At 39.8% G+C, this 27061-nt stretch overlaps 1 protein-coding gene across 2 annotated transcripts in view; it reads right to left on the bottom strand.

Moving 5' to 3' along the window:
• LOC126203003 (glycoprotein-N-acetylgalactosamine 3-beta-galactosyltransferase 1-like) overlaps positions 1–27061 on the bottom strand; it is a 184420-nt gene that overhangs the window by 37548 nt on the left and 119811 nt on the right. For both annotated transcript variants that reach the window (XM_049937201.1, XM_049937203.1), the window contains exons 4-5: positions 15759–15900; positions 1357–1583 (exon numbers count right to left, since the gene is read on the bottom strand). In XM_049937201.1, coding sequence (XP_049793158.1) covers positions 1357–1583; positions 15759–15900 — 369 coding nt within the window. The remainder of the gene's footprint in view (positions 1–1356; positions 1584–15758; positions 15901–27061) is intronic.

The raw sequence follows: 27061 nt of genomic DNA, 5'->3' as shown, positions 1-27061 counted from the left end.
AGCAGCACTGTCACACCTACTACAAATACTAAAATGTGGAACACATCATAATCAAAATCCCATACATTACACCCCAAGAGGAGGGTAATTACATCTTTATCATTTTGAAGCCCACCTTTTTTCCTAAATTGTTTTTACAGTGAAAGTTCTGGTTGGAAGCAGTCAAAAAAAGTCACTGTTTCTTCACAATTATACAGTTTATGTTCATTTTAGCTTTCATCTACCATGATGTTGTCTAAAAATTCAGCAGATTTGCCACTTCTTCAGTATAATTTGGCTAATACCATGATGACATTTACACCTTGAAAATCATCTATTAGAACCAATAAAGTCTTTGTTGCTAATATATCAAAGTGAAATTTTGCAGCTTGGCCTAAGTGGCGCCTTTCCAGTTTTTTTTTTTTAACCTACTATAAAGACATTTATCACATTGCACTTATGAAACTTCTAAGTCCATTCTCTTCTTTCAATCATCCTGATTACTACTCCAGGTACATTATATTCACAAGCTAAATTTGCTTTTGGATCATCATTCCTCACAAGATCAACAATTTTTAATTTATTACTCACAGAACATTTTTTGTCTCTACAAAAAGAAATAGTACATTAAGAAATCCAGGTTATAAATGAATAATGTGTAATGTGCATTATAATCGTGCTCATTTCAGTTATTGTCAAGCACTATAATGATGTCACTTTGCTGGCTGTTTCAGAGACATGTATTCAAGGTTTCTTTTCAGCAATGGTCTTGATATAAAGGCAATAAAAAAAAAAACCAAGTTGGGTTTAGTTTCTGTTTTCAGGACTTCAGGTTGCAAGTACTCCATAAATGTATACTGACTGTAATAATGTTTTTACACCACATTAAATCTGAATATGCAGAATGTGAGTTTTTTTTCTTCAAGTACTTAATTGGGAAAATGAAGAAGGGTTGTATGTTAATGGAACTAGACTGACCCACCTTCATTTTGCTGAAGACATTGTGATGTTTGCCTCTATTGCAGATAAACTTCAATAATTGATGGGACAACTCAATTGGGCGAGTTTGAAAATAGGTTTGAAGACCAACTATAGAAAGATTGAAATAATATATAATCAAGACAATAAGAAAATTCTGCAAATGAACAGTGATGATGTAGAACAAGTGGATAAGTTCTTTGTTGGTGTCCAACAGATAAGAAAAATCTTAGATGATCCAGTCAAAAGTGAGTGGATGACATAAAATATGAAGGATCAACATGGATGCATATTTCTGAAGACTGTAGTATCAGATCATAATAGGAGCAAAACAAGAATCAAAATAAATGCCTTACACGGCAAGATACCATACCACTTAAGAATGATCACTCAACTCACCAATGGCAACATCCTCGCCTCTGTATCCTGGATTACGGCAGCCTCCGAGGTCTCCAGATATTCCCTGCTCAACAAAGCGGAGAGCAGCCATTCGACTAAGCACATACCCTGCTCCACCACTCATAAAGCCCTTTGGTGAAAATGGCCGCAGCCGTAGACCCCCAAAGAGAGATTGTGAGGCATCCAGAGGCAGCAACAGGTGGCGTAAATTTTCCATCACAATGAACCTGTTGAACCATGGCAATTATAGCAGCACTAACATTTACTCAAAATATTCAATTCAATTCATCATTATCCATGATATAGGAGTTGTCATATTGAAAAAGAGAGAGAGAGAGAGAGAGAGAGCACAATTTATATTTTCAACAATTAAGGGAAATAACATTTTCTTAATTACACTTCATATATTTTGTCTTCTTTTTACATGCAAACAAAGGTTTATACAAAAAATCCAAAGATGAGCACTATCTGTTTGGATAAAAAAGAAATTCATCAACATTATAGAAACTTTGACCTGATGGTAGCCCTTTTCTTTTTTAAATATATGTAAGGTTTTGTATGTTTTTTATTTCTTGTGGTGAGGCATTGAACATTATTTTGGGTAGATACATCAACACTATTTTTGTATAGGGTTTTTGAATGTGTATGTCTATGGAAATCATGCCTGTTTGTGGTTTGATAGTTGATTACTTCACTGTCTAGAGAAGTGCATTCTTGATCTGACTTGAGGAAACATACTGATTTATAGATGACTAAACTAGGGAGGATCAAAATTTTCAATTCCTTAAAGAGTCCTCTACGTGGCTCTCTGTAGGCAGCACCCCTCAGAATACGAATAGCTCTCTTTTGGAGTTTAAAAGAAGTTTTTTTGTGAAACCTATATTCCCCCAAAATTTAATACCGTATCTTCCATTCAGTACAAGAAAAAAAGTACTTCATATTAATATTAGTAACTTTCAAACAATGAGAGAGAGAGAAAAATTACTATACATACCTTCATATGCACCCTAATCTTCCTTAGCTTATTCTAGTGATACCTATTGGCACAGATGATGGAGAGAGTGATTTTTGTACAATCTTCTTTGAATCTTGGTTCTCTAAATTTACCCCATTAGGCTTCATGAGAACAAGAGCACCCTTTCTTTTCCAAAGACCCCACCTAAGTTTCCAGAACATCCCTTAAACACTTATGTGATCTGAAAAGCTACAATCCTAGCTATGTGTACTGTCTGTTGTTATGCCCACATGACGAGAGTTGATAATGCTGGAGCACTACTCTGGAATAAGTCACACCAAAATTAGTTTCAGTTACAGTTTCATTCGGAAATGCTCTTTTTATGTACATATGTGTTTACTTAAGTGCTCTGACAAAAATCCAAACATATGTAAACCAATTTTTTCCCTTGAAAAAAAATGTGCCCCAAGTTGTCTACTGTTTTCTGTTTCTGATGACAATACATTGTGTTCTGGCAGGAAAGCTGCACTATAATTAACTGAAATCAATTGATAAACAGTTTTGAAACTTTATATACATTTTATATCATAACTACTCCTACCTACAATATTCAGCTTTTAAGCTCAAGGAGGGAATGATCACATTGCTAGATGAGATAATCAACAACTTTCAAGTTCTACCATTCTCCACCCCCTCTCCCTGCCCCCCCCCCCCCACACACACATCTCTCTCTCTCTCTCTCTCTCTCTCTCTCTCTCTCTCTCTCTCTCTCTCTCTCCCCCTCTCGTGTGTTGCATGTTTTTATTGGCAATACCTACTACACTTTACCTCTTGGAAGTAAGTGATGGACAGCAATTCTGTCTCATTTATTACAATAATGTAATTTGAATAGATTCATTTATTACTGAGTGTCAAAAGCTAGAGGTCTGGACCACCTATTTGTTTGGTTGAAAAATGTTGAGTGTCCAGCTGCCAAACATAATTTCACAACTATCTACTTCTGTTTTATCAAAGTTAAATGCACTTGTGTTCAGTATAGTGTTCTTCCACAGTTCTGACATTTGAGGTTTGTCCATAATGTATATCATGCTTCCAACATTTTGAAAATGGGCAGTTACTTACAATTTCTCTACTTTTTTCCCTTGGTTTCTACCTATGACCTGCCATACGTTAGGAAGAGCAACAGATTTTCTGTTTGGTACACCCAATATCCTGGAATACAATTTCCAGGTGTTTTAATTGGACCAGTAAGTCTTCTGTGTCCTGTACAGTACCAGCCTTGTCTATCAGTGTTTTAAGAATACTATTTCACTTCTCTAGATGGTGGTTTTTTAGGGCACAAAACAAATTATGTCATAAGCACCCATGTTGAAACCTTAGAATATCAATAAGTAATAAAAGCAGTAAAAGAAGCTAAAAGAGACTAAATGCTAAGACCCATTGACAGAAGGAAAAAGAGTTAAAAGTAAGGACTCCCCCTTGGAGAAAGATCTACATACACTGTAGAGACAGCAGAGGACCCTAAGCAATCAACAGCCCATACGTCATTTACTAGAATGGTCAATAACTTAAGATGACAAATATACACTGAAACATAACTGGTCAGAAAAGGGCATTGGATCACGAGACACTGAACCATCAAAGGTTGATGACAATAAGCACAAAGTTGTGGGGGATCATGAATTAAATTATGATGGCTAAAAGGCAGTGCCCAATACGCAACCTAGCTAAAATGATTTCCTTGCGATAAGAGGGCAGAGAGAAGGCTGACCAAGCCATTGAGACAAGTTTAATTCTCTGGAGCTTGTTCCTGTGAAGAAAATACCAGTGGTAATGTCAAAGTGACAACATCTGACAATAGACAGCAACACGGAAGTTGTCCAAAGGAAAGAAGAGCTAGCCGGCTGAGGTGGGAGGATTGCAGCCTTGGCAGCAGTGTCAGCCGCCTCATTTACCATCACACCAATGTGACTAGGAAATCACATGAACAGCATGGTGGCTTCCTCAACAGTGAGTAAGTGGAAGTTTTGGTCCTGTTGCACTAAGGGTTGGATTGTGTACAGCACACAGGGGCTCTGAAGGGTACAGAGAATTTGGGCATATGACAATTAAGAAGCCTATATTGCCAGATGTACTGGGTGGCCTGTTACAGGGTGAAGAATTCTGCTGTAAAAATCTACCAGTGTTCTGGAAGCCAATACTGAAAATGGTCGGAGCTAATGATGAAGGCACACCCAACACCACGGTTGGTCTTAGAGCTATCACTATACACTAAGGTGCTATCGTGCGAAGATCGAGAAACTTATAGGGATAGATTGAAAATGGAGTAGTGACCTTGGGAAGCAAATGATGTCCAAGATGAACATGGGCCACCACACAAAGTCATGGCAGTGAAGGGTTCACACTAATCAGGAATGTGGAAGGTAGCATGAAGTTAAGGTCCTGAAGCAGTAGCCAAATCGAACTCTGAGAGGTAATAGAGAAGAAGGGAATGCCCCATACTGGTGGTCAAGGGAGTCATTGAAAAAGAGGACATAGGATGGATGGCTGGGCATGGAAGACAAATGGCATGCATATTCACTGAGGAGGGCATCACACTAGTAGGACAGTGGTAATTCAGCAGCTTCTGAATAGAGACTCAACTGGGCTAATGTAAAAGGCACCAGTGGCCAAACTTATTCCATGACTGGATTCTTCTATGATGACACAAGATGGACAGACATGCAAATAATAGACAAGCACCCACAGTCAAGTTTTGAATGGACAAGGGATTGGTATAAATGAAGAAGGGTGGTCCAATCCGATACCCAGGAAGTACTGATTTGGACATGTAGGACATTGAGGGACTGAGTATAGTTTGTGGCCAGGTAAGACATGGGAGGACCAAGAAAGTTTCCTATCAAGAGTACTATGAATTTTGTAGTTTGGTTGATCTGGGGGAGGGGACAAAACAGCAAGGTCATTGGTTCCATTGGATTAGAAAAGGAAATTGGCTGTGCCTTTTCAAAGGAACCATCGTGGAATTTACCTGTAGTGATTTAGGGAAATTACAGAAAACCTAAATTAAAGCTGAGTGGAAGGAAATGTGAGAAGTCAAAGTGATCGTGAGGACACAATTTCGTTTCTTAGAGGCGGAAAACAATCTAATTTTGTGATTCCAAGAGGAGCCGTAATTCCTCCTTGTTGGATATAATGCCACAAATGTTCCTTTGGAGAAGAATTATAACTGGGAATGGGGAGGACTCATTGTTACAGGGCACAAAGGCTGCAGGATCATCTTAAATGAAATCTATGGAGGTATTGGCATTCTCCTTTGGTTGGCCTGTGGACTCTAGGGCAGAGAAATGGTAGACAGTGTGCACTAGTGAAATGGAAGTTGGCCGGGTGAGAGTAACATGTGACAACACTATTGAAGAGGACTTCCAAGTCTTCATTGTTGTCAGACAAAGACCCAAATGTTTGTGGGCTGGAAGGAGATAAAAAAATCTTTGCGGGTGTGCTGCTTTTATCCTTCCTGGCCTGCCATTTGTGTAACAGGTGATTTTACCATGGGGCCAGGGGGGGGGGGGGGGGGGTGAAGATTTGGAGGCTTGTTGAACAGATGTAGAAGAACAAGATGGGGATGCTACTGTGATACTGGGCAATTTCACAACTGTAGTACTGAATTGCAGGTCACAAGTCTGCATGGCCATGTCCTTCATAGAGTGAGGCATAGCAAGAATGGTACTGCGAGTGCCAGATGGTAAAATACAGGTCTTTAGACTAGCTAGCAACTTGCGAGTAAAAGGGTAAGGTACTCTTTCCATCATCCAGACCTCATGAACAGCCTGCTCATCAAGATACATGGAACATTCACAGGATGAGATGGTATGGTCACCATTACAAGTTATACAGCATAAAGAAGGAAGCAGTCAATCGCCCTCATAACCATCTCTACCACAAGCAACACATTTGGTCATGTTTTGCTGGGAGATGTGAGTGTGGTTATAACATTGACACTGGAATCAATGCATCAGATTCAGAATGTACGGTCGGACTGTGATGACTTCATAATCCACCTTAGTAGTCCTGTAGTAACCTTAGTAGTCCTGTAGTATCACTTTTAGTAATGGTAACATGTACATTTGCACAGCCTGTCACACAACAGTCATTTGTTTGTTTGTTTTGGAAAGACAGTGACAGCTAATTACATCTGTCAGGTGCCAGCCTACATTGATTTGAAGCACCAGGAGACTAGCATTCACATATTTAGCCTTTTCTGTTTTTCATAGTTTGATTTTTAAGTCAGTTGTAATAGATGATAGGGTTTGTGAAGCTGTGTGGATGCAGGAGGAGCTGGCCATAGTCCACAAACAGCTGAAGACACTGACAGCAGAGAAGCAGCGCATCACATGTGACACCACAGGTGTCACATGTTTTTCCCACAGGCTCTGCTGATGGGGCACCTTCCAGCACACTTTATGTGGGGATCTGCACTCACTGCATGGTGAATGGTTGTTACACAGTTGCGCCGCTTGATGCGGAATTTGATACGGAGGCTGGACGTCTGACCTCACCCATTCACTCTGCGTGGAATGGTGGCTGCTCCTTCAATGGGGTCTGAGCAAACATGGAGTTTGAGGAGTTTACTAGTTATTGGAGCTCCAATGTTAGGCACATTATGGAGAGCCTTAGGGAAATAGCATCCATGTCAGGAAAGAAATGCAATGTGGACTCAGTGAGTGTACTGGAAGGCCTCATCTGAGATGTGGAGGAGGCCCTTCCTGCAGTTATTGAGGGTAGTAGTCTACCAGTTGTTGCTCATGTTAGCACAACTGACACCTGTCATGGGTTCTGAACCATCCTGAATTCCTATGGGCAGCTGGCAGAAGTGGTGATGACTGCTGGCCTCTCTCATGGGGTGCATGTACAGATCACAATTTTCAGTGTTGTATCCATAGTTAATTGGGGTCCTTTGGTTTGGAGCCGAGTACATGGTCTCAACTAGAGGCTTCATCAGTTCCGTGATTGACATGGTTGCAGATTTCTGGACCTGTGTTAAGGGGCGCAGAATTGTAGGACTCCCCTTGATAGATCAGAGAAGCACTGCACAAAGGAAACAGCTACTGAGGTAGTGTACTTCTGAGGTCCTGTGATGAATGCTCACCAGTTGATAAACAGAGAGCAAAATCAGACCACTTACAAAGTGGAGAAATTTTGACTGTCAAAATTTTAACAATAAATTGAAGTATTTGAAACAAACTTACTGTGCTCCAGGAAAGTTGTTGCTCTCAAATTATTCTGAGAACTGAGAGCTAGCTGGAACCGAAAGTAGAAAGCTCTGAAATATTTATTGTGGCATGGAACATATATTGAAAAGACGGATTAGAAATTGTAGGTGGGCGGGGGGGTGTTTATTGCCGTCAAGAAAAATATTCTGTTTATCAAGGCTGAAAGAGTCAATCCGAGTTATATGGGCACTAGTACCAGCCACCCAATTTGCATAACAGTTGTAGAATAATGCATGAGAAGTCTATGCTCAGTAGTGCAGAAATACCCGTATCATGCATTATTAATTGAAGTCAGCTTCATTCAATCAAATACAGATTGTGATGTATAAGTATTCACAGCAGAAAATACAGATACATATACTTGTGAAGTGTTTTTGAACATGTCTGAAAATTATCTTAAGCAGCTAGTTCAAGAGCCCACACACAATACAAATATTTTAGACATCGTTACAAACAGGCCTGATTATACTGAAAATATATAGACAGCCTATCAGTACACTGACAGGAATTAGTGATTGTGATAATACAGTGATGATGGTTACTAAACCTAATAAATCCATGAAGAAGGCTAGGAAGGAATTTATGCTAGAAAAAGCAGATAAGTAGTTGTTAGTATCCCACTTATACAATGAATGGACATCATGTAGTTCCAGAAGGATGGACATAGAGGAACTATGTACAAAGTTTAAACTGCTTGTAAATCATGCTCTGGGGACGTATGTGACAAATATATAGATTAACGATGGGAAAGACCCTCCATGGTTTAATAATCAAATTTGAAACATGATCAGGAAACAGACTGCTGCATTCTTTGTTCAAAAAAGGAACAGAAAATGTTACAAGAAATTTTCAACAGCAAAAGTTATCAGAAATTTGTGTGTACATAAGCAGATCAATGTGTTAAGCATACCCCAACTTCCACCACCATACATTAGAGAAAGATCTTCCAAGAACATGAGAAAATTTTGGCTGTATTTAAAAATCACTAAATGGATCAAAGGCTTCTATCCAGTCAGTGGTTGACCCATCTGGGTGGCAATAGAAGACAACAAAAGGTAAGCAGATATTTTAAATTTCACACATAAGAAATCACCCAAAGAGGAGGATCATACAAACATATCATCGTTTGACTGTCACACAGATACCCACATGGAGTACATAGAAATAGGCATCTCTTGTAAAGAGCTGCAGTCTCAGACAGCCAAAACCACACTGCGAGCAGCAGCAGCAGTGCATGATGGGAGTGGCGACTGGGTGGGGGTAAGGAAAAGGCTGGTGCGGGGTGGGGGAGGGATAGAATGGTGGGTTTGGCAGATAGTGAAGTGCTACAGTTTAGACGGCGGGCAGGGGAGAGGTGGGGAGGGGGGAGGGGGGAGGGGGGAGGGGGGGAGTAGTGGAAAGGAGAGATAAAAAGAAATAAAATAACTTGGTGTTGTGGTGAAATGACAGCTGTGTGGTGCTGGAATGGGAACATGGAGGAGGCTGGATGGATGAGGACACTGACTAACGAAGGTTTAGGCCAGGAGAGTTACGGGACTGTAGGATGTATTGTGGGGAAAGTTCCCACTGAGCAATTCAGAAAAGCTGGTGTTGGTGGGAAGGATCCATATGGCACAAGCTGTGAAGCAGTTATTGAAATTAAGGATATCATGTTTGGCAGCGTGTTCAGCAACAGGGTGGTCCACTTGTTTTTTGGCCACAGTTTGCCAGTGACCATTCATGTGGACAGACAGCTTGTTGGTTGTCATGCCTACATAGAATGCAGCACAGTGGTTGCAGCATAGCTTGTAAATCACATGACTGGTTTCACAGGTAGCGCTGCCTTTGATAGGATACGGGTTTTTTTTTTTTTATTTTTTATTTTTTATTTTATTTTATGAATGCACTGTGAGGCACAATGTTAAAACAGCAACTAAAAAGGACAACACTAAAAGGCACATTAACATGCAAGGGATAAAAGAAAACAGCATAATCAAATGACCTTAGACAGGTTTGTCAAGTGGATAAAACGAACACAAGCAGCTGCTTCTGGGTCATCCGCTAAAATGTCATCCAGAGTACATGGCAGGCAAAGATCAATAAGCAGGGTATTAAAATTCGCCAGGAAGGGCATGAAGAGGTCGTCCAAACCATGGGGAGAGATTTCAAGGCACGAAACTTATTTTCAGTAAGTGTAGATCAATCAGCATGCCACAGCAATAAAATGCGCTGACAAATGACTGCTAAAATAAGATGAAGGCACACAACAAGAAGCTGTCTGAGGCTGGAGGACCGCAGCCTAGGCCGTGGCATCTGCAGCTTTGTTCCCAGGGATACCGACATGGCCAGGAACCCACATAAAGGTAACCGGAGAACCGCCGTCCACCAGCTGCTGAAGAGAGCATTGGATCCGGTGAACAAAAGGGTGACCCGGATACGGATCACTGAGGCTCTGGATGGCGCTCAGGGAATCAGAGCAGATGACATAAGCAGAATGTCGGTGGTGGCAGATGTAAAGAACTGCCTGATAGAGGGCAAATAGCTCAGCTGTGAAGACCGAACAATGGCCATGAAGCCGTTATTTGAAACTGTGTGCCCCGACAATAAAAGAACACCTGACACCATCATTGATCTTAGAGCCATCTGTATAAATGAAGATCGTATTAATGAACATCGAACGAAGTTCAACAAACCGTGAGTGAGTGGTATACCGAAGCTGGGGTAACCTCCTTTGGGAGCGAGCTGAGGTCAAGGTGAACGCAAACCTGAGCCTGGAGCCAAGATGGTGTTTGGCTCTCGCCCACTCTGAAGGTTGCAGGGAGAGGAAAATGAAGACCACAGAGGATAATGTAATAAGAAAACTAAGAAGCCATTACTTCGTCTCTTCATATTTGGCAGTACACCTGACTATTTTCACCTCCTTTCTCAATACTGCACTTTTATGGGAGTGGCAAAGCCCAAGACTGTTGCTTCAGGCATTGCCATTCCTTCTCATTGCAGCAGTTAATGCCCTCCTTGAATATTCTAACAACATTTGACATGGAAATGACAAAATTAAATAAATGTTGTCAACCAAAGGGGTTGACACAAGAAAGTGCTAACCCACAAAACTATATTTTTAGATATTGTAGCAAAAGAATGGATCCTCAAAATTATAGACCAATATCCTTAACATCAGTTTACTGCAGCATTGTAGAACATATTCCAAGTTTGAATATAGTAAATTTCCTAGAGGCCGAGCAGCAGAGGCCGAAAAGGCTTACGCCCACAAGAGGGCAAAAAAGGCTTACGCCCACAAGAGGGCAAAAAAGGCTTACGCCCACAAGAGGGCAAAAAAGGCTTATGCCCACAAGAGGGCAAAAAAGGCTTACGCCCACAAGAGGGCAAAAAAGGCTTACGCCCACAAGAGGGCAAAAAAGGCTTACGCCCACAAGAGGGCAAAAAAGCTTATGCCCACAAATTAGTATAATATTAGAAAGTATTGCTTGCATGAAACTCTGCTTTCCCCGTTCTCACTTGATATACTCCAAACTACAGATGAAGGGCAACGGGCAGAGACAATATTTCTAGATTTCTGACAAGCAATTGACATGGTACCCACTGCAGACTATTAAAGATACAAACATATAGAATAGGTTCCCAGATATGAGAGACTTCTTAAGTAATACAGTCCAGTAGGTTGTCCTCAATGGTGAGTTCTCATCAGAGACAAGGGTATTTTCAGGAGTGCCCCAGGGAAGTGTGATAGGATCACTATTATTTTCTATATACATAAATGATCTGGCAGACAGGATGGGCAGGAATCTGCAGTTGTTTGCAAAAGATGCTGTGATATGGGAAGGTGTCAAAGAAGAGTGACTGTAGGATGGTACAAGATGACTTTAAAAAAAAAAATTCTAGTTGGTGTGATGCATGGCAGCTGGCTCCAAATGTAGAAAAATGATAGTTAATGTGAATGAGCAGAAAAAACCCTGTAATGTTCAGATAAAGCATTAATAGGGTCCTACTTGACACAGTCACATCATTTAAATGTCTGGGCACAATCTTGGAAAGTGCTATGAAATGAAATGAGCTTGTGAGGATTGTGGTAGGAAAGGTGTATGGTAGGGCTTCAGTTTACTGGGAGAATTTTAAGAAAGTGTGATTCTTAGAGGAAGATATCGAAGCAATTCTGAGGCAAGTTGCTAGATTTGTTATGGGTAGATTCTAACAACAGGCAAGTGCTACCAAGATGTTTCAGGAACTCAAATGGAAATCCCTGGAGGGAAGGAAACATTATTTTTGAAGAACTCTATTGAGAGTATTTAGAGAACCAGCATTTGAAGCTGACTGCAGAATGACACTACTGCTGCCAACATATATTTCGCATAAGGACCACAAAGACAAGCTACGAAAAAATATGGCTCATACAAAGTTATACAGACAGATGATTTTCCCTCACTTTATTTACAAGTGGAACAGGAAGGGAAACTACTGGTAATGGTATAAGGTACGCTCTGTCATGCACCATATGATGGCTTGTGGAGAATGTGTGTATATGCAGTTAAATAGATAGATATACCTAAATCCAAAGGCAAGAATACACTCCTGGAAATGGAAAAAAGAACACATTGACACCGGTGTGTCAGACCCACCATACTTGCTCCGGACACTGCGAGAGGGCTGTACAAGCAATGATAACACGCACGGCACAGCGGACACACCAGGACCCGCGGTGTTGGCCGTCGAATGGCGCTAGCTGCGCAGCATTTGTGCACCGCCGCCGTCAGTGTCAGCCAGTTTGCCATGGCATACGGAGCTCCATCGCAGTCTTTAACACTGGTAGCATGCTGCGACAGCGTGGACGTGAACTGTATGTGCAGTTGACGGACTTTGAGCGAGGGCGTATAGTGGGCATGCGGGAGGCCGGGTGGACGTACCGCCGAATTGCTCAACACGTGGGGCGTGAGGTCTCCACAGTACATCGATGTTGTCGCCAGTGGTCGGCGGAAGGTGCACGTGCCCGTCGACCTGGGACCGGACCGCAGCGACGCACGGATGCACGCCAAGACCGTAGGATCCTACGCAGTGCCGTAGGGGACCGCACCGCCACTTCCCAGCAAATTAGGGACACTGTTGCTCCTGGGGTATCGGCGAGGACCATTCGCAACCGTCTCCATGAAGCTGGGCTGCGGTCCCGCACACCGTTAGGCCGTCTTCCGCTCACGCCCCAACATCGTGCAGCCCGCCTCCAGTGGTGTCGCGACAGGCGTGAATGGAGGGACGAATGGAGACGTGTCGTCTTCAGCGATGAGAGTCGCTTCTGCCTTGGTGCCAATGATGGTCGTATGCGTGTTTGGCGCCGTGCACGTGAGCGCCACAATCAGGACTGCATACGACCGAGGCACACAGGGCCAACACCCGGCATCATGGTGTGGGGAGCGATCTCCTACACTGGCCGTACACCACTGGTGATCGTCGAGGGGACACTGAATAGTGCACGGTACATCCAAACCGTCATCGAACCCATCGTTCTACCATTCCTAGACCGGCAAGGGAACTTGCTGTTCCAACAGGACAATGCACGTCCGCATGTATCCCGTGCCACCCAACGTGCTCTAGAAGGTGTAAGTCAACTACCCTGGACAGCAAGATCTCCGGATCTGTCCCCCATTGAGCATGTTTGGGACTGGATGAAGCGTCGTCTCACGCGGTCTGCACGTCCAGCACGAACGCTGGTCCAACTGAGGCGCCCGGTGGAAATGGCATGGCAAGCCGTTCCACAGGACTACATCCAGCATCTCTACGATCGTCTCCATGGGAGAATAGCAGCCTGCATTGCTGCGAAAGGTGGATATACACTGTACTAGTGCCGACATTGTGCATGCTCTGTTGCCTGTGTCTATGTGCCTGTGGTTCTGTCAGTGTGATCATGTGATGTATCTGACCCCAGGAATGTGTCAATAAAGTTTCCCCTTCCTGGGACAATGAATTCACGGTGTTCTTATTTCAATTTCCAGGAGTGTATAAATACAACATAGAAAAGAACTTTTACAGTAGATGGTGCTTTCTAGGAATTCACAGGGAAATGCTTCTTACCAGCATGTGGTACGTCAAAATACAACCTTACTAAATTGAGGGTACTTTCTTCTGCTGACCACCAATTGTGAAAGTTATACCAGGGAAGGATGTGAGTTATCAACACATTACCTCCACTCTTGAATGAGAATGGAACTGTCAACGATCCACCAGAGTTGTGCATAATAGTTTATTATCTCTTCCTGTCAGTAACTGGCCAGTTAAATTAAAGTTTTATTGGGACAAGCAAATATAGAATTGAATCAAGTATTAAATCAGTTAAGTATTAAATCACTTGTATTGGAATGATGAAATTTCAAGTGGGATTATGAAGATCAGTGTCACATATATTAGTTCTGTACTATGACACCTGTGCAGTGTGCCTTGTTAGTGTGCTCAGTTTCCTGACAGACTGAAATACTGTCTGGTGAAACCACTTTATAATAAGGATGAAAGGGATGATGTACACAATTACCTGCCAATTTCTTTGCTAGCGGTATTTTGGAAAGTTTTTGAGAAAGCAATGTATAAGAGTAGCAGCACATCTCTGAGACCTAATTTGCTGTCACATTTGCAGCTTGGTTTGAGGATCACTTCCCATATCAAATGCAATTTATTCTTTTATGTGTAAGATACTATCAGGGGCAAAGGATAGGTAAAGAACAGTAGATATTTCCTTCGATATCGCGAAAGCTTTCGATTGTGTGGACTGCACAACACATTCTATAAATGGAAGCAGAATGTTGTCCTCCAGTGCAACATACAGGGAAGAGATTCAGAACTTTCTTAGGTCATGTTAAACACATGTGCAACACATTTCTGTCCTGGGCCCCTTGCTTTCCTTGATATATTATCAATGATATGCCACTAAGCATGACAGGTAACTCAACAGTTTTCCCCTTCACTGATAACACAGGTGTTATTTTAAAAGATGTGAAACATAATGTAAATGATGTAGCTGATAGAGTAATCAGTTACATCAGCACATGAATTTCAGGAACCAGTTTAATGTTTAACTGCAACAAAACACTATGCACACAGTTTCTGACACAGAACTCTTCTAAAAGTGAATTTTTACTCTCACAAGGTGGTCAAAACAGTTATTGAAGTCAATCAGTTTCAATTCTCAGGATGATGGTAGATGGAGAGCTTTTTTGCAAGTACCACTATCACATTAAGAACTTGTGCAGAAACTGAATGCTGCTACCTACACTGCAAGGATAATCTCCTTGTCTGTGACAGAGCTTGTTTATTTTGTTTGCTTTCACTATTATATTTTGAGGACAACTCTGTCCATTCACCAAATATTTTATTAGTACAGAAAAGGGTGGTCCGATTAATCAAAAGTATCAGTTTGCGAACTTCGCAAAGGCCATTGTTCAAGTGTCTTGGAATTCTAATGTTGGTATTCCTGTACATATATTTCATGTTGGGATTTGTTGTTGACAACAATGACTCATTCAGAAGAGACTGCAAAATTCATTCATTGAACACTAGATGGAAAAATGATATGAAATTGGATAACATTTCCTTAAGCACTGTACAGAAAAGTGTGCATTATTCATTATGTTTCATTTTCAGTAGACTCCCAACAGAACTGTTATTCATTCATACAGTCTCAACTATTATTTGTGCTTTATTAATTCTTTAATTACCTGTTTATAAAATTTCTAATTCAACATTCCGTAAAATATGTACCGACTCTTTCCACAACCAACTAGCTTTGGATTGCATGGTCCCACAGAACCTGATAAATAAATAAATAAAATACCAAGTCATTCAATCAAATATCACATTATGAGTGTTAACATCTGACAACACTCAGAACCTCCGAAGAATTTATTATGTCAGGAAAACTTCAAACAGCACCCTTTTTTTTTTTTGTTGGCTTACTACTTGCTGGTAGATCAGTATGCTGCTCTGAAAATTCTCCCTCATTTCTTTCTTTACTCAGAATATTGTATTTTATGCTAGACTATATGATTCACCTTGCACAAAGAGGAATTTTCTGTGCTAGGGAATTTACATCTTACCCTTGACAGTTATGCCACAACAAGTCTATTGCAGCTCCTTATTTCTCTCTTGAAATATTTGTAATATATACTAAAGAAAAACTATAACTACATTTTACAGATACTGACGTGTCATCATCAGCCTTAAGCACCCAATCAGTACTCTCCAACAAGCCTTCATGGACAATATATTTGAAGGCAGCTTGTGTCTTAGCCCATAGATGCTGCCGTCCTTCTGGTACTTTGAGGGCCACTGTGGGTAGTCTGGGATCTGTGTATAGCAAAAATAATGCCAAGTAATTAATATAAATGAACTGAAGTTCATGACAAAACATTGAGGTAACAAGTTTTACAAGAGCATGCTGACATCTCAATAACACAGCATGAAAGAAGGAGATTCAACTAAAATGCTTGCTGCCAATATTTCAATCACAGAATTATGCCTAGAGTTCAACATCACAAAGTAAACTTACATTTAAGTATTCAAGAAATGAAACCTAATTTAGATAAACACATGTTAACACTATTGCCTAACAGTCCACTCATAAAAAAATCACACATAACAGCACTCTGCATACCAATCTGCACTAACAACAACAAAGATGAAAAGTTAGAGACCCATTATGTCAGCATTAAGGCCATTAAAGGTGGAACACTGGATCCATTGGACAAGGATGGAGACGAGAATTGACTGTAGGCTTTCTGAGGAAAACATAATGGTATGTTTCGACAATGATTTAAGGAAAACCTAATTGAGGATGGTCAGACATGGATTCAATCATATTCTTATATAGGTCAATCAAAAAGTTTAATCTGAGGGCACTGCTGCAGCATGTAAACATCATAGCACTCCAATATGAGTATATAAGCACCAAGATTCAGGCAAGGGATCAGTGTGGCATTTGTATATTACTGACATGCATGTGGTAAATGCAGAAACACGAACTATGGCGACTTTACCACCAAATGCGCCCAAACAGGAATGACATGCTGTTATTCTTTTCTTGGCTCCCATAGGACAAACACTGGTGGACATCTATCAAGAGAATAAATAATGTGTATGGAGCAGAATGTCTGTTGAAAACTGTCAGTTGTGGAACAGTGTGCGACAAGAGGTGCTACTGCTTCATGATAATGCATGACCCAATCACAAACATCTTACCATTCAAGATAGGCCACCTCAAGTGGCAGTCACTCTAGCACCTGCCCTATGGTCCCGATCACTCCTCATGTAATTATCACACCCTCAGTCCCTTAGAAAAACCTTGAAGGTCAACAATTCTTGGTGTATGAGGATTTGCAGCTGGCAGTTGCAAACTCCTTCATGCAACAGGACAGTGTTTTACCAAATGAATAGCCGGCTGGAGTGGCCGAGCGGTTCTAGGTGCTACAGTCTGGAACCGCGCAGCAGCTACGGTTGCAGGTTCGAATCCTGCCTCGGCATGGATGTATGTAATGTCCTTAGGTTAGTTAGGTTTAAGTAGTTCTAAGTTCTAGGGGACTGATGACCTCAGATGTTAAGTCCCATAGTGCTCAGAGCTATTGGAACCAAATGAATATCTTCAGCCTGATGTATCAGTGTGATGATCACCTCAATGCTCATGACATTTTTCCTGATTGTAATACCGATTCTGCACTGTACAGTCTTTGAATGGGAACATTTTGATCTCTCCATATACTAAGGGTTAATTACCTACAGGATTGCCACAGTTTCCCCAAGTTAAGTTCCCTGATATTTCCCTGATTTCTTGACAAATTTTAGCATTTTCCCCTGACAAATTTTGAGATCTCAAGGGCAAGTAAAGAAATAATTTGACAAAAAACTTTAGGACTTCTGTGCTTCTAAATGTGCGAGCAAAAACATCCACATTTTTTGTAATGAACTGTTTTTAGATGAAGAAAGCAGGCCAAACGGTATGTGTTTCGATGTGATTCTTGAGTTTCTCCCAGCGTATTTGATAATCAAAATATCCATGGGTGTACTGCCGGTCTACAGTGTCCAACGGGCACAATATTTCGGCAATCATACATGTCGCCATCATCAGGTGAACTGACAGACTGAGCTCCTGTGAATGTGCTGGCACGGAGATCCGTACACTATGGCTGCTCAGGGGGAACTGGGTTCGGTCGCCGTGGCAGCCGATTTAAATACCCTCCGCCCGCGGCGCGCTCACTCCGCTGTCCGCGCCCCGCGCCACGGTCGCACGGTGGAACAGATTGCGACGGCGTCTGAGATGACATCGGTGTGATGGCTCTGTCCGCCGTGGTCGTCACAACTATACATTTGCTCGATTTACTCTTGGTTAACCCAATCGCTGGTTCCCAAGCCTTGCTAAGATTATAGCCACAGTCACGGTTTATGAGGTCGTCATTGGTGCGAATTTCGATGGCCTCTCTAACAACGCTGTTCCAGTATCTCAACGTCTGTACCAGAATCCTCGTGCGTTCATACTCCATAGCGTGATTTTCCGACAAACAATGTTCAGCGACCGCCGACTTGCTCGGATACATCAGTCGAGTGTGCCTCTGGTGTTCACAGCATCGATCCTCGACGGTACGCAGTCTTCACCAGTCATGGAAGTCCACTCGTGTGACCAGTTATTCACATGTTATAGACACCATGATGATGAAATGAGATTGGTTAAGGGGGAAGAAGGGAAGAGAGTTGGAATGTGACAGGTAAGAAGTAAGAATAGGACTTTCTCAGACAGTATTGTTGTGAATGTGGAAAACAAATTTGATCTGTCATCACAATTGGAAACTGATGAGCCACAAGCATGTGTAGGAGTCAACAAGACACAACAAACTTTCAAAAGTATTTGAAAAGTAAGAAGTCAGAAAAAGTTGTGAAAAAGAAGAAAGTTTTGTTGTTGGGTAGTTCACTTGGTAGAAGTGCCAGCCACCTGTTGCAGGATGAACTAGGGTCAGCTTACCAGGTCACAAGTTTTTTTAAACCTAGTGCAAGTCCGGGTCAGGTGATAGAGGATGTAGGCTCATTTTGCAGAGACTTCACAAAGGAAGACACCGTGTTAACAGTGGGTGGGGTGGGTAAGAGCATAGACAGGAATCCTAATTACTCAATTGAGAGTGACTTGGTAAATTAGACATACTGGTTTTGTGTTTGTGTGTGTTCTGAGGAACCATGATCGGCCCATTTAAACTCTTCTGTTAGAAGAACTAATTTAGAGTTGGAACAGCTGCTTGAATTGGGTATGGGGTCTCATATTGGCGTGGTTCCTGTTGACTATCAGCAGGTGGGACCATACTAGGCATGGCCTTCACCTCAACAGGAAAAGGAAAGGAAACTGTCTGGGCTAATAGCAAACAACTTAAGGTGGGCACTATCACAAGTACCAGTTGTTGCAAATGACAGAATAGCAATTTTTTGGGGGCAGGGAGTGCAGAAACAAAAAATGTTCAAAGACAGGCTGACAATGACATTCACACACATAAAACAGGCAGTCAGAAGGCAAATTTTAATGCAGACAATCTCTGATGGAAACGAGAGATACTCAAAACTTAACAGGACAATTAGGTTCATCTAGTTGTAATTCAACCAGTGTACAAAATCAGTTATCCTTATTACACCAAAATATCTGAAGGCTAAGGGGCAAGCTTAATGAGTTGCTTATTTGTGTTCAACAATTAGAGTTGAGCAAACTAGTTGATATAATCTGCCTCTCTTAATATCGTGTGACCACTGGTATAGGTATGTTAAATGTTACATGATTCAAGTTAGCTTTTTACTTCTGTGGAGAAAACATGGAGAAAGGAGGAGTTGCCACATTTGTCAGAAACTGTTTTGATTTCAAGAATACTGATATTAATAAATTTTGCTCACATCAGCACTCAGAAGCTTGTGCAAGAGAAGCAGTAATAATGAGTCCTTAATAATATAAAGTATGAACAGATCACCTTCAGGAAATTTTAATCACTTCATAAAAAATTTGGAAGCTCTGTTGTCCCATATCACAGTAATAGAAAGAAACATTCCACATGGGGAAATTATATTAAAAAAAAAGATGCTGTGACTTACCAAACAAGAAAGCGCTGGTAGATAGAGACAATAAAAAATGTCCCTTTCTCCCCCCCCCCCCCCCCCCCCCCAAAGGTAAGTCTTTCCGCTCCCGGGATTGGAATGTCTCCTTACCCTCTCCCTTAAAACCCACATCCTTTCGTCTTTCCCTCTCCTTCCCTCTTTCCTGATGAAGCAGCCATGGGTTGCGAAAGCTTGAAATTTGTGTGTGTGTGTGTGTGTGTGTGTGTGTGTGTTTTATTGTGTCTATCTACCAGCACTTTCTCGTTTGGTAAGTCACAGCAACTTTGTTTTTTAAATTTTTATTATATATTTTAACCTCTTCATAAAAAATTTATAAGCTTAGTAACACTGTCATTGAATTCAGTTCCAACCGTGAACTTTGCAACTAGGATATGTAAATGCTCTGAGACTGCTGTTGATAATATCTTTGTAGACAATTCTAGGGAAAAAAAGTCATATTGCAAAACCAATAATAAATGTGCTATCTATTCTGAAGGTGGCAGGGTAAAATACAGGGAGCGAAAGGCTATTTACAATTTGTACAGAAACCAGATGGCAGTTATAAGAGTCGAGGGACACGAAAGGGAAGCAGTGGTTGGGAAGGGAGTGAGACAGGGTTGTAGCCTCTCCCCGATGTTATTCAATCTGTATATTGAGCAAGCAGTGAAGGAAACAAAAGAAAAATTTGGAGTAGGTATTAAAATCCAGGGAGAAGAAATAAAAACTTTGAGGTTTGCAGATGACATTGTTATTCTGTCAGAGACAGCAAAGGACTTGGAAGAGCAGTTGAATGGAATGGACAGTGTCCTGAAAGGAGGATATAAGATGAACATCAACAAAAGCAAAACAAGGATCATGGAATGTAGTCTAATTAAGTCGGGTGATGCTGAGGAAATTAGATTAGGAAATGACACACTTAAAGTAGTAAAGGAGTTTTGCTATTTGGGGAGCATAATAACTGATTGTTGAAGTAGAGAGGATATAAAAAGTAGACTGGCAATAGCAAGGAAAGCGTTTCTGAAGAAAAGAAATTTGTTAACATCGAGTATAGAGTTAAGTGTCAGGAAGTCGTTTCTGAAAGTATTTGTATGGAGTGTAGCCATGTATGGAAGTGAAACATGGACGATAAACAGTTTGGACAAGAAGAGAATAGAAGCTTTTGAAATGTGGTGCTACAGAAGATCGCTGAAGATAGATGGGTAGATCACATAACTAATGAGGAGGTATTGAATAGGATTGGGGAGAAGAGAAAATTGTTGCACAACTTGACTAGAAGAAGGGATCGGTTGGTAGAACATGTTCTGAGACCTCAAGGGATCACCAATTCAGTATTGGAGGGCAGTGTGGAGGGTAAAAATCGTAGAGGGAGACCAAGAGATGAATACACTAAGCAGATTCAGAAGGATGTAGGTTGCAGTAGTTACTGGGAGATGAAGAAGCTTGCACAGGGTAGAGTAGCATGGAGATCTGCATCAAACCAGTCTCAGGACTGAAGACAACAACAACAACAACAACAACAACATCTGTGATCATGACATGCAGCACCTTGTGTTAAATGTTGAAACTTGTCAGGATAAATCTATTAAATCTGAGTACACAAAAGTAATAAATTGATGAATTCAGGAAATTGCTCAGAGACATTATCTGCATAGATGTTTACAATACTTCTGACTCAAATGGTAAATACAAAGCATTCATTCATAAAATTACTTCTACTTTCGAATTTTTTTCCCCTAAAGGAAGCTCAAATCACACACGTGTCAAAATTAACCATGGGCTACACAAGGAACAAAGATATCATGTGGTGCAAAAAGGAGACTGTATCTACTATCTAGTAACAGCTCTGATATTAGCATTGTAATGCATTACAAAGAACGCTGCAAAATATTGAAGCAAGTAATCCAGATATTGAAGCAGCTCTATTATGAGAAAAAGGTAATAACATCAGGCAATGAAATAAACTGTTTGGGATATTGTGAAGTCAGAGACAGGTGGGGGCCAAAAGGGGAGAGAAACAGATAGCTTTAAAAAGAAAAGAGACTTTGGTAACAAGTGCGTGTAGTGTTGCAAACCTCTTAAACCAGTACTTTATTTCTGTTACTGACAGCTTGGGGTTATCAGTTTTGGTGAATGGTGTAATGGAGTATCTGCGACCAGTCTTTAAAAATAACTTCAGTAAGATGGAAATGGCACTCATGTCTCCCAAATAAATAGCATCCACCATAAAATCCTTAAAATCAAAGTATTCTAGTGGGTATAAGAACACATCAATGAAGTTAATTAATAGTGCTCTTGCAAGTTGGGTTCTATCTTAAGCATCTGACTACAAATAATATATTCCCCAAGTCACAGTTTGGGTTTATTAAGGGTTCTGATATAGAGAAAGCTGTTTACACTTACAGTGAGAATGCACTCAATTCATCAGATAATATATTAGAGGCTACTGGCATTTTCTGTGACCTGTCAAAAGCCTTTGACTGTGTGAACCACAGCATTCTCTTAAGTAAATTAGAATATTATGGTGGCACTGACAATGCTGTGAAATGGTGAAATGATTTGAGTTTTATCCAGTTAACAGTATACAAAGAGTGTCATTGTGAAATACCTGTGCAGTAAGCAGTCAGTCTTCATCTGACTGGGAATCAATTACATGTCATGTTTCTCAAAGTACCATCTTGCGTCTGTTGCTTTTTCTTGTGCACATTAATGACCTCTTTTCTGTTATATAGCAAGATGCTAAGTTTGTTTTGTTTGCAGATGATACAAACATTGAAATAAGTAGCAAGTCAAGTACAGATTCAGAAATGGCTGCTAATCAAAGTTTTATTGACATTTATAAATGGTTTAAAGCTAATTCACTGTCATTAAACTTTGAAAAGACCCACTACATGCAGTTCAGAACCAGTAAGTGATTTCTTTCCAGCATTTGGACAACATATGAAGACATGCAGATCAAAGAAGTTGACTATGTTAAATTTCTGGGATTACAACTCGAGATTAAATTTAGTGGAGAAGGGCATACCACAGAACTGCTGAAGTGCCTAAACAAGCCTGTATTCACAGTGAGAATGATGTCAGATGTAAGAGACACTAATATTAAAAAACTTTTGTACTTTGCTTACTTTCATTCTATTATGTCATACAGGACCATATTCTGGGATAACTCATCAAACTGAGCAAACTTTTTTAGCGTGCAAAAGCATGTAATAAGAATTCTTTGTGGCACGAATTCATCATGTAGAAACCTGTTCAATTAACTTTGTATTGTAACCACTGCTTCTCAGTATATTTATTCCTTAATGAAATTTGTTGCAAGCAGTATATCTCTATTTCCAACCAATAATGCAATATATAGTATCAGTACTAGGAATAAGAACCATTTACATAAAGACATAAAATCACTTGCCTTGGTCCAAAACAGGTCCAATACATTTTCAATAAACTTCCAGCAACCATTAAAAACTATTTCAGATAAAGCACAGTTTAAACAGAGTTTGAAAGATTTTTTGATAGGCAGCTCCTTCTACTCTATAGGTGAATATCTTAACAGGGACTGTTAGACCAGCTGAAGTAAGAATGTCTGTTAGATTTCAGTTTTGATAGCACTTGGTCACAACAGTCAAGATTAGGTATTTTGTGTATGATAAATTTATTAAAAGTGCCCCTAACAGTGTTTCATTAATTGTATTAATTCTGTAAATATTTGTAGTTCCAATTTCCTGTAATATATTCACCTATTTTGACAATCTCCTGACGAATAATCAGGGTAGTAAGTATTATATTAAGATATTTTATGTTTTTACGTTATACTTTCTGACATGTCCCACACCCACAAGAATCCTCTCATTTTTTGGGTCTATTGAACAAAAACTGAATCTAATCTAATCTAAACTGTGATGATCAATCCATGCAACAGATAAATTGTGTGAGAATCAATACTAATGAGGGTAGGTAGCAATTCATCATAAAAATGATTGCTGAGACCGAGACAGGCACATGGAAAAGACAATCACACATTCACAACTAAATTCTTTGCCATAGCCTTTGTCAGAAAATGAGAGCGCACACACACATTCACACAATCACTCTGGCAACTAATGCACACATGACCTCTGTCTCCAACTGCTGCATCAACAGTCTCTGAGAATTAGATCAAAAACAAACAACTTCTCACACCTCTCTGCTTCTCGACGTCAGCTGCTAGGCTAGCGGCACGAAGTGGTGGCAGCACTGACTGCAGGCTGAGGGGAGTAGTAGAAAGGGAAGAAGCAGTAAGAATGAGGGTGTAGGGAAGCTGTGCATATACTCAGCTGTATGCTGCCAGCAATGTTGCACGACATCTCAGTAAACAAATGATTTCACCTACTGAGACAACAAACGAGATTTTTTTACAGTGTTTCTTTTTTATTAAATTTTCCTGACATGGTTGAAATTCCTTGAATTTCCTGATTTCTCTGATTTCCAGAACTTGTGGCAACCCTGAACTAGCTAGCTGCAAACAAGACCAAACTGCATTGTTAGAATCTTGAATCTATAACACAGTGTGATGCATAATACAGCCTATAAGCATAAAATTGTTCTTACAATAGAGACAGGAGTAGAAATCATGCTTTACCTAACAAGATAAGAAAACAAACTAAGAATTATTCTTTCCTTGTCAAACTAGAAGTGTTAACAAGACATGCTCCTGTAGCATTACTTTCCCTCAACAGTAGTAGTCGATACCAGTAATATTTGTTAAATTTTGGACAGGTCAGTATTATCTCAGCAGTTTTCCTCAAAAAATGTCATGCAATTTTAACCACAATATGTTATAATGAAAGCTAAACTTAACAAATAGGTATTATTTTGGATGTTACAATCAATAAGTGAATGTACGGCTAATTTTTTTTAACTTTTGAAATTATGAATTATTTAGCATACTTAAAAATTCTATTATTAATTACACAGTCTAGTACTGTTTCTTATGTTTATTTCTGGATTCATTTATGAAATAATAATTGAAACTAATAGAAATTCATTTGTAAAGGAAAATTTTAAAACCTCTGGAATATTGTTATTACCGCAGAGTGAAGTAGTAGTAAGCATACCTATGATGTGATCGGATGTATTTTTGTATTTTGGGCAAACAATTTAATTTTTGGCTTTGTTAATGTGAAAATTCAAAAGACTGATATACTAAAATGTGGCAAAATAAATTAATGTAAATACAAAAATTATGCAGTGACAATCATCAAAATTATTTAGATCAGTTCAACCATGAGGACCTAAAAAGGAGAATTTCAGATTCAAGAATCAGACCCTGTAGACAAGAATTGGAATCAACTCTACAAGAAAAGATAAGTTAACTAAAAAGTTTATTGTACTCTTACTCCTGTCAAATCTTCAGTAAAAAACTTTGCACATTGTAAACAATAGCTGCAACTAGGCAGGTGGGGGGAGAGGATATATATATATATATATATATATACTTGGAGAACATCTAAGTTGGAATTGTTAAATTTAGATGTAGCATCAATGAAATAAGGAAATGAAACAGATTTTGTAAAAATCTGTGTTATTCTGATCTACTCTATGTTTACATATTTTCTCTTGACTTTGCAGTGGCAGTCTCTGTACGCGTATCTTCTCATTAGAAAACACAACCTACATGCACTGTTATCTACATTAAACTGGGACACTAAATACATAGTATTTATTTTTATTTATTTTATTTATCCATCCGTTGACAAATATTGTATGGCTGTTGTCAAGCCATTTCAAAGAAATGGACACAAACAATATATACGTAAAAAAGTACAAAACAAAATAATACAATGAGGTTAATAATAATACAATGTAAGTAATATAGCCTATATACATCCCTGCTTGTTATTTTAAATGCATAGTCTGTTTTTCATAAGGCTTTAGTTTTGTCCTCCCTAAACGGCAAGTCCTTATATACACCACACTGCTTAAGTATATATTTACATCACACAACAGCTGTCCTTTAAGTATGTAATGTAATGAATGATTAGGTAATGAATGATTAGGTATGGCCTACATATTGAGTATTTTCCATTTTGCCTTTATAAATATCATCAGAAAAAATTTATTGAGCTACATAGTCATTTACACAATAAAAAGACTGTTCTACTAGAAATTTTTTAAATTCTGTTTTAAATTTGTCATCATCTTCTAACTTCCTGATGTTGACTGGCAGTGCGTTGTACAGTTTTGCACCAATATGGCTCACATTCCTTTGTGTATTCGTTCTTTTTGTTCACTGAGTATGGAGTGTTGCGCTATTACGGGTACTGTAGTTATGAAAGTCGGCATTTGTCTGAAAATCTGCAATGTGGGTCCTGACATACAATACACATTTGTATATGTATAATGGTGGTATAGTAAGTATTCTAAGCTTTTTGAATATGGGTTTGCAGTGTGTCTGTGGATGACTGTGAGTTATTATTCGGATGGCCCTCTTCTGCAACAAAAAAATTTGTTTTAGGCGTCCTGTTGTGGAACCCCAAAATATTATTCCGTATTTGGCAAGAGATTGAAAATAGCCGAAATATGCCATTCTGGCACCCTCTGAGGTACAAACATTTGCAATAATTCTGAGAGCAAAACAGGCTGAATTAAGTTTCTGTGCAAGTTTTATTACGTGGTCATTAAAATTTAAGTTTTCATCCACATGAATCCCCAGCAATTTTGTGGATGTCACTGTCTAAGGCTTTGTCACCCCACACATTTTGACATCTTTTCCCAAACTGCATATAATTTGTTTTATTTACATTCAATGTCAACCTGTTTGCATTGAGCCAGGAGTGGATGTAATTTAGTACTTTATCAGCAGTTGTTGGTAGCAGCTGCTTTGGTGCACTTATTATCACACTAGTATCATCTGCAAATATTATTGCTTTGGCTGCATCATCTGAGGTGTGAAAATCATTTATATAGACAAGAAACAATATAGGCCCTAAGATGCTGCCTTGTGGTACTCCTATTTCTACATTTTTTTTTTGGCCTCTGATACTGAATTTATTTTGTGGTTGGAGTAAGTTGATGTCAGTCCTACAACCTGTGTTCTGTTTTTTAGGTATGATTAAAAACCATTTTTTTCCTATCCCATGTATACCCAACGATTCCAATTTTTCTAAGAGAATGTCCTGGTTCACCATGTCAAAAGCTTTGGAGAGGTCTAAATTTACTCCTACTACACTATAATCTTTTTCTAGATTTTTGATTATTTGTTCAGTGTAGCACATTACTGCTGTTTCGGTATTTTTACGTGCTTGGAAGCCATGCTGATTTCTGTTAAGTAAATTATGGTCATTTAGATATGTGTTGATTCGGTGCTTCATCAGTTTTTCTAATATTTTTGAAAATGCTGGGAGGAGAGATAGTGGGC

The sequence above is a fragment of the Schistocerca nitens genome, chromosome 9 (assembly GCF_023898315.1).
Source record: "Schistocerca nitens isolate TAMUIC-IGC-003100 chromosome 9, iqSchNite1.1, whole genome shotgun sequence".
Taxonomy (NCBI): domain Eukaryota; kingdom Metazoa; phylum Arthropoda; class Insecta; order Orthoptera; family Acrididae; genus Schistocerca; species Schistocerca nitens.
The sequence above is the reverse complement of the archived record's forward strand: the minus strand, read 5'-3'. Positions and strand labels throughout refer to the sequence as shown.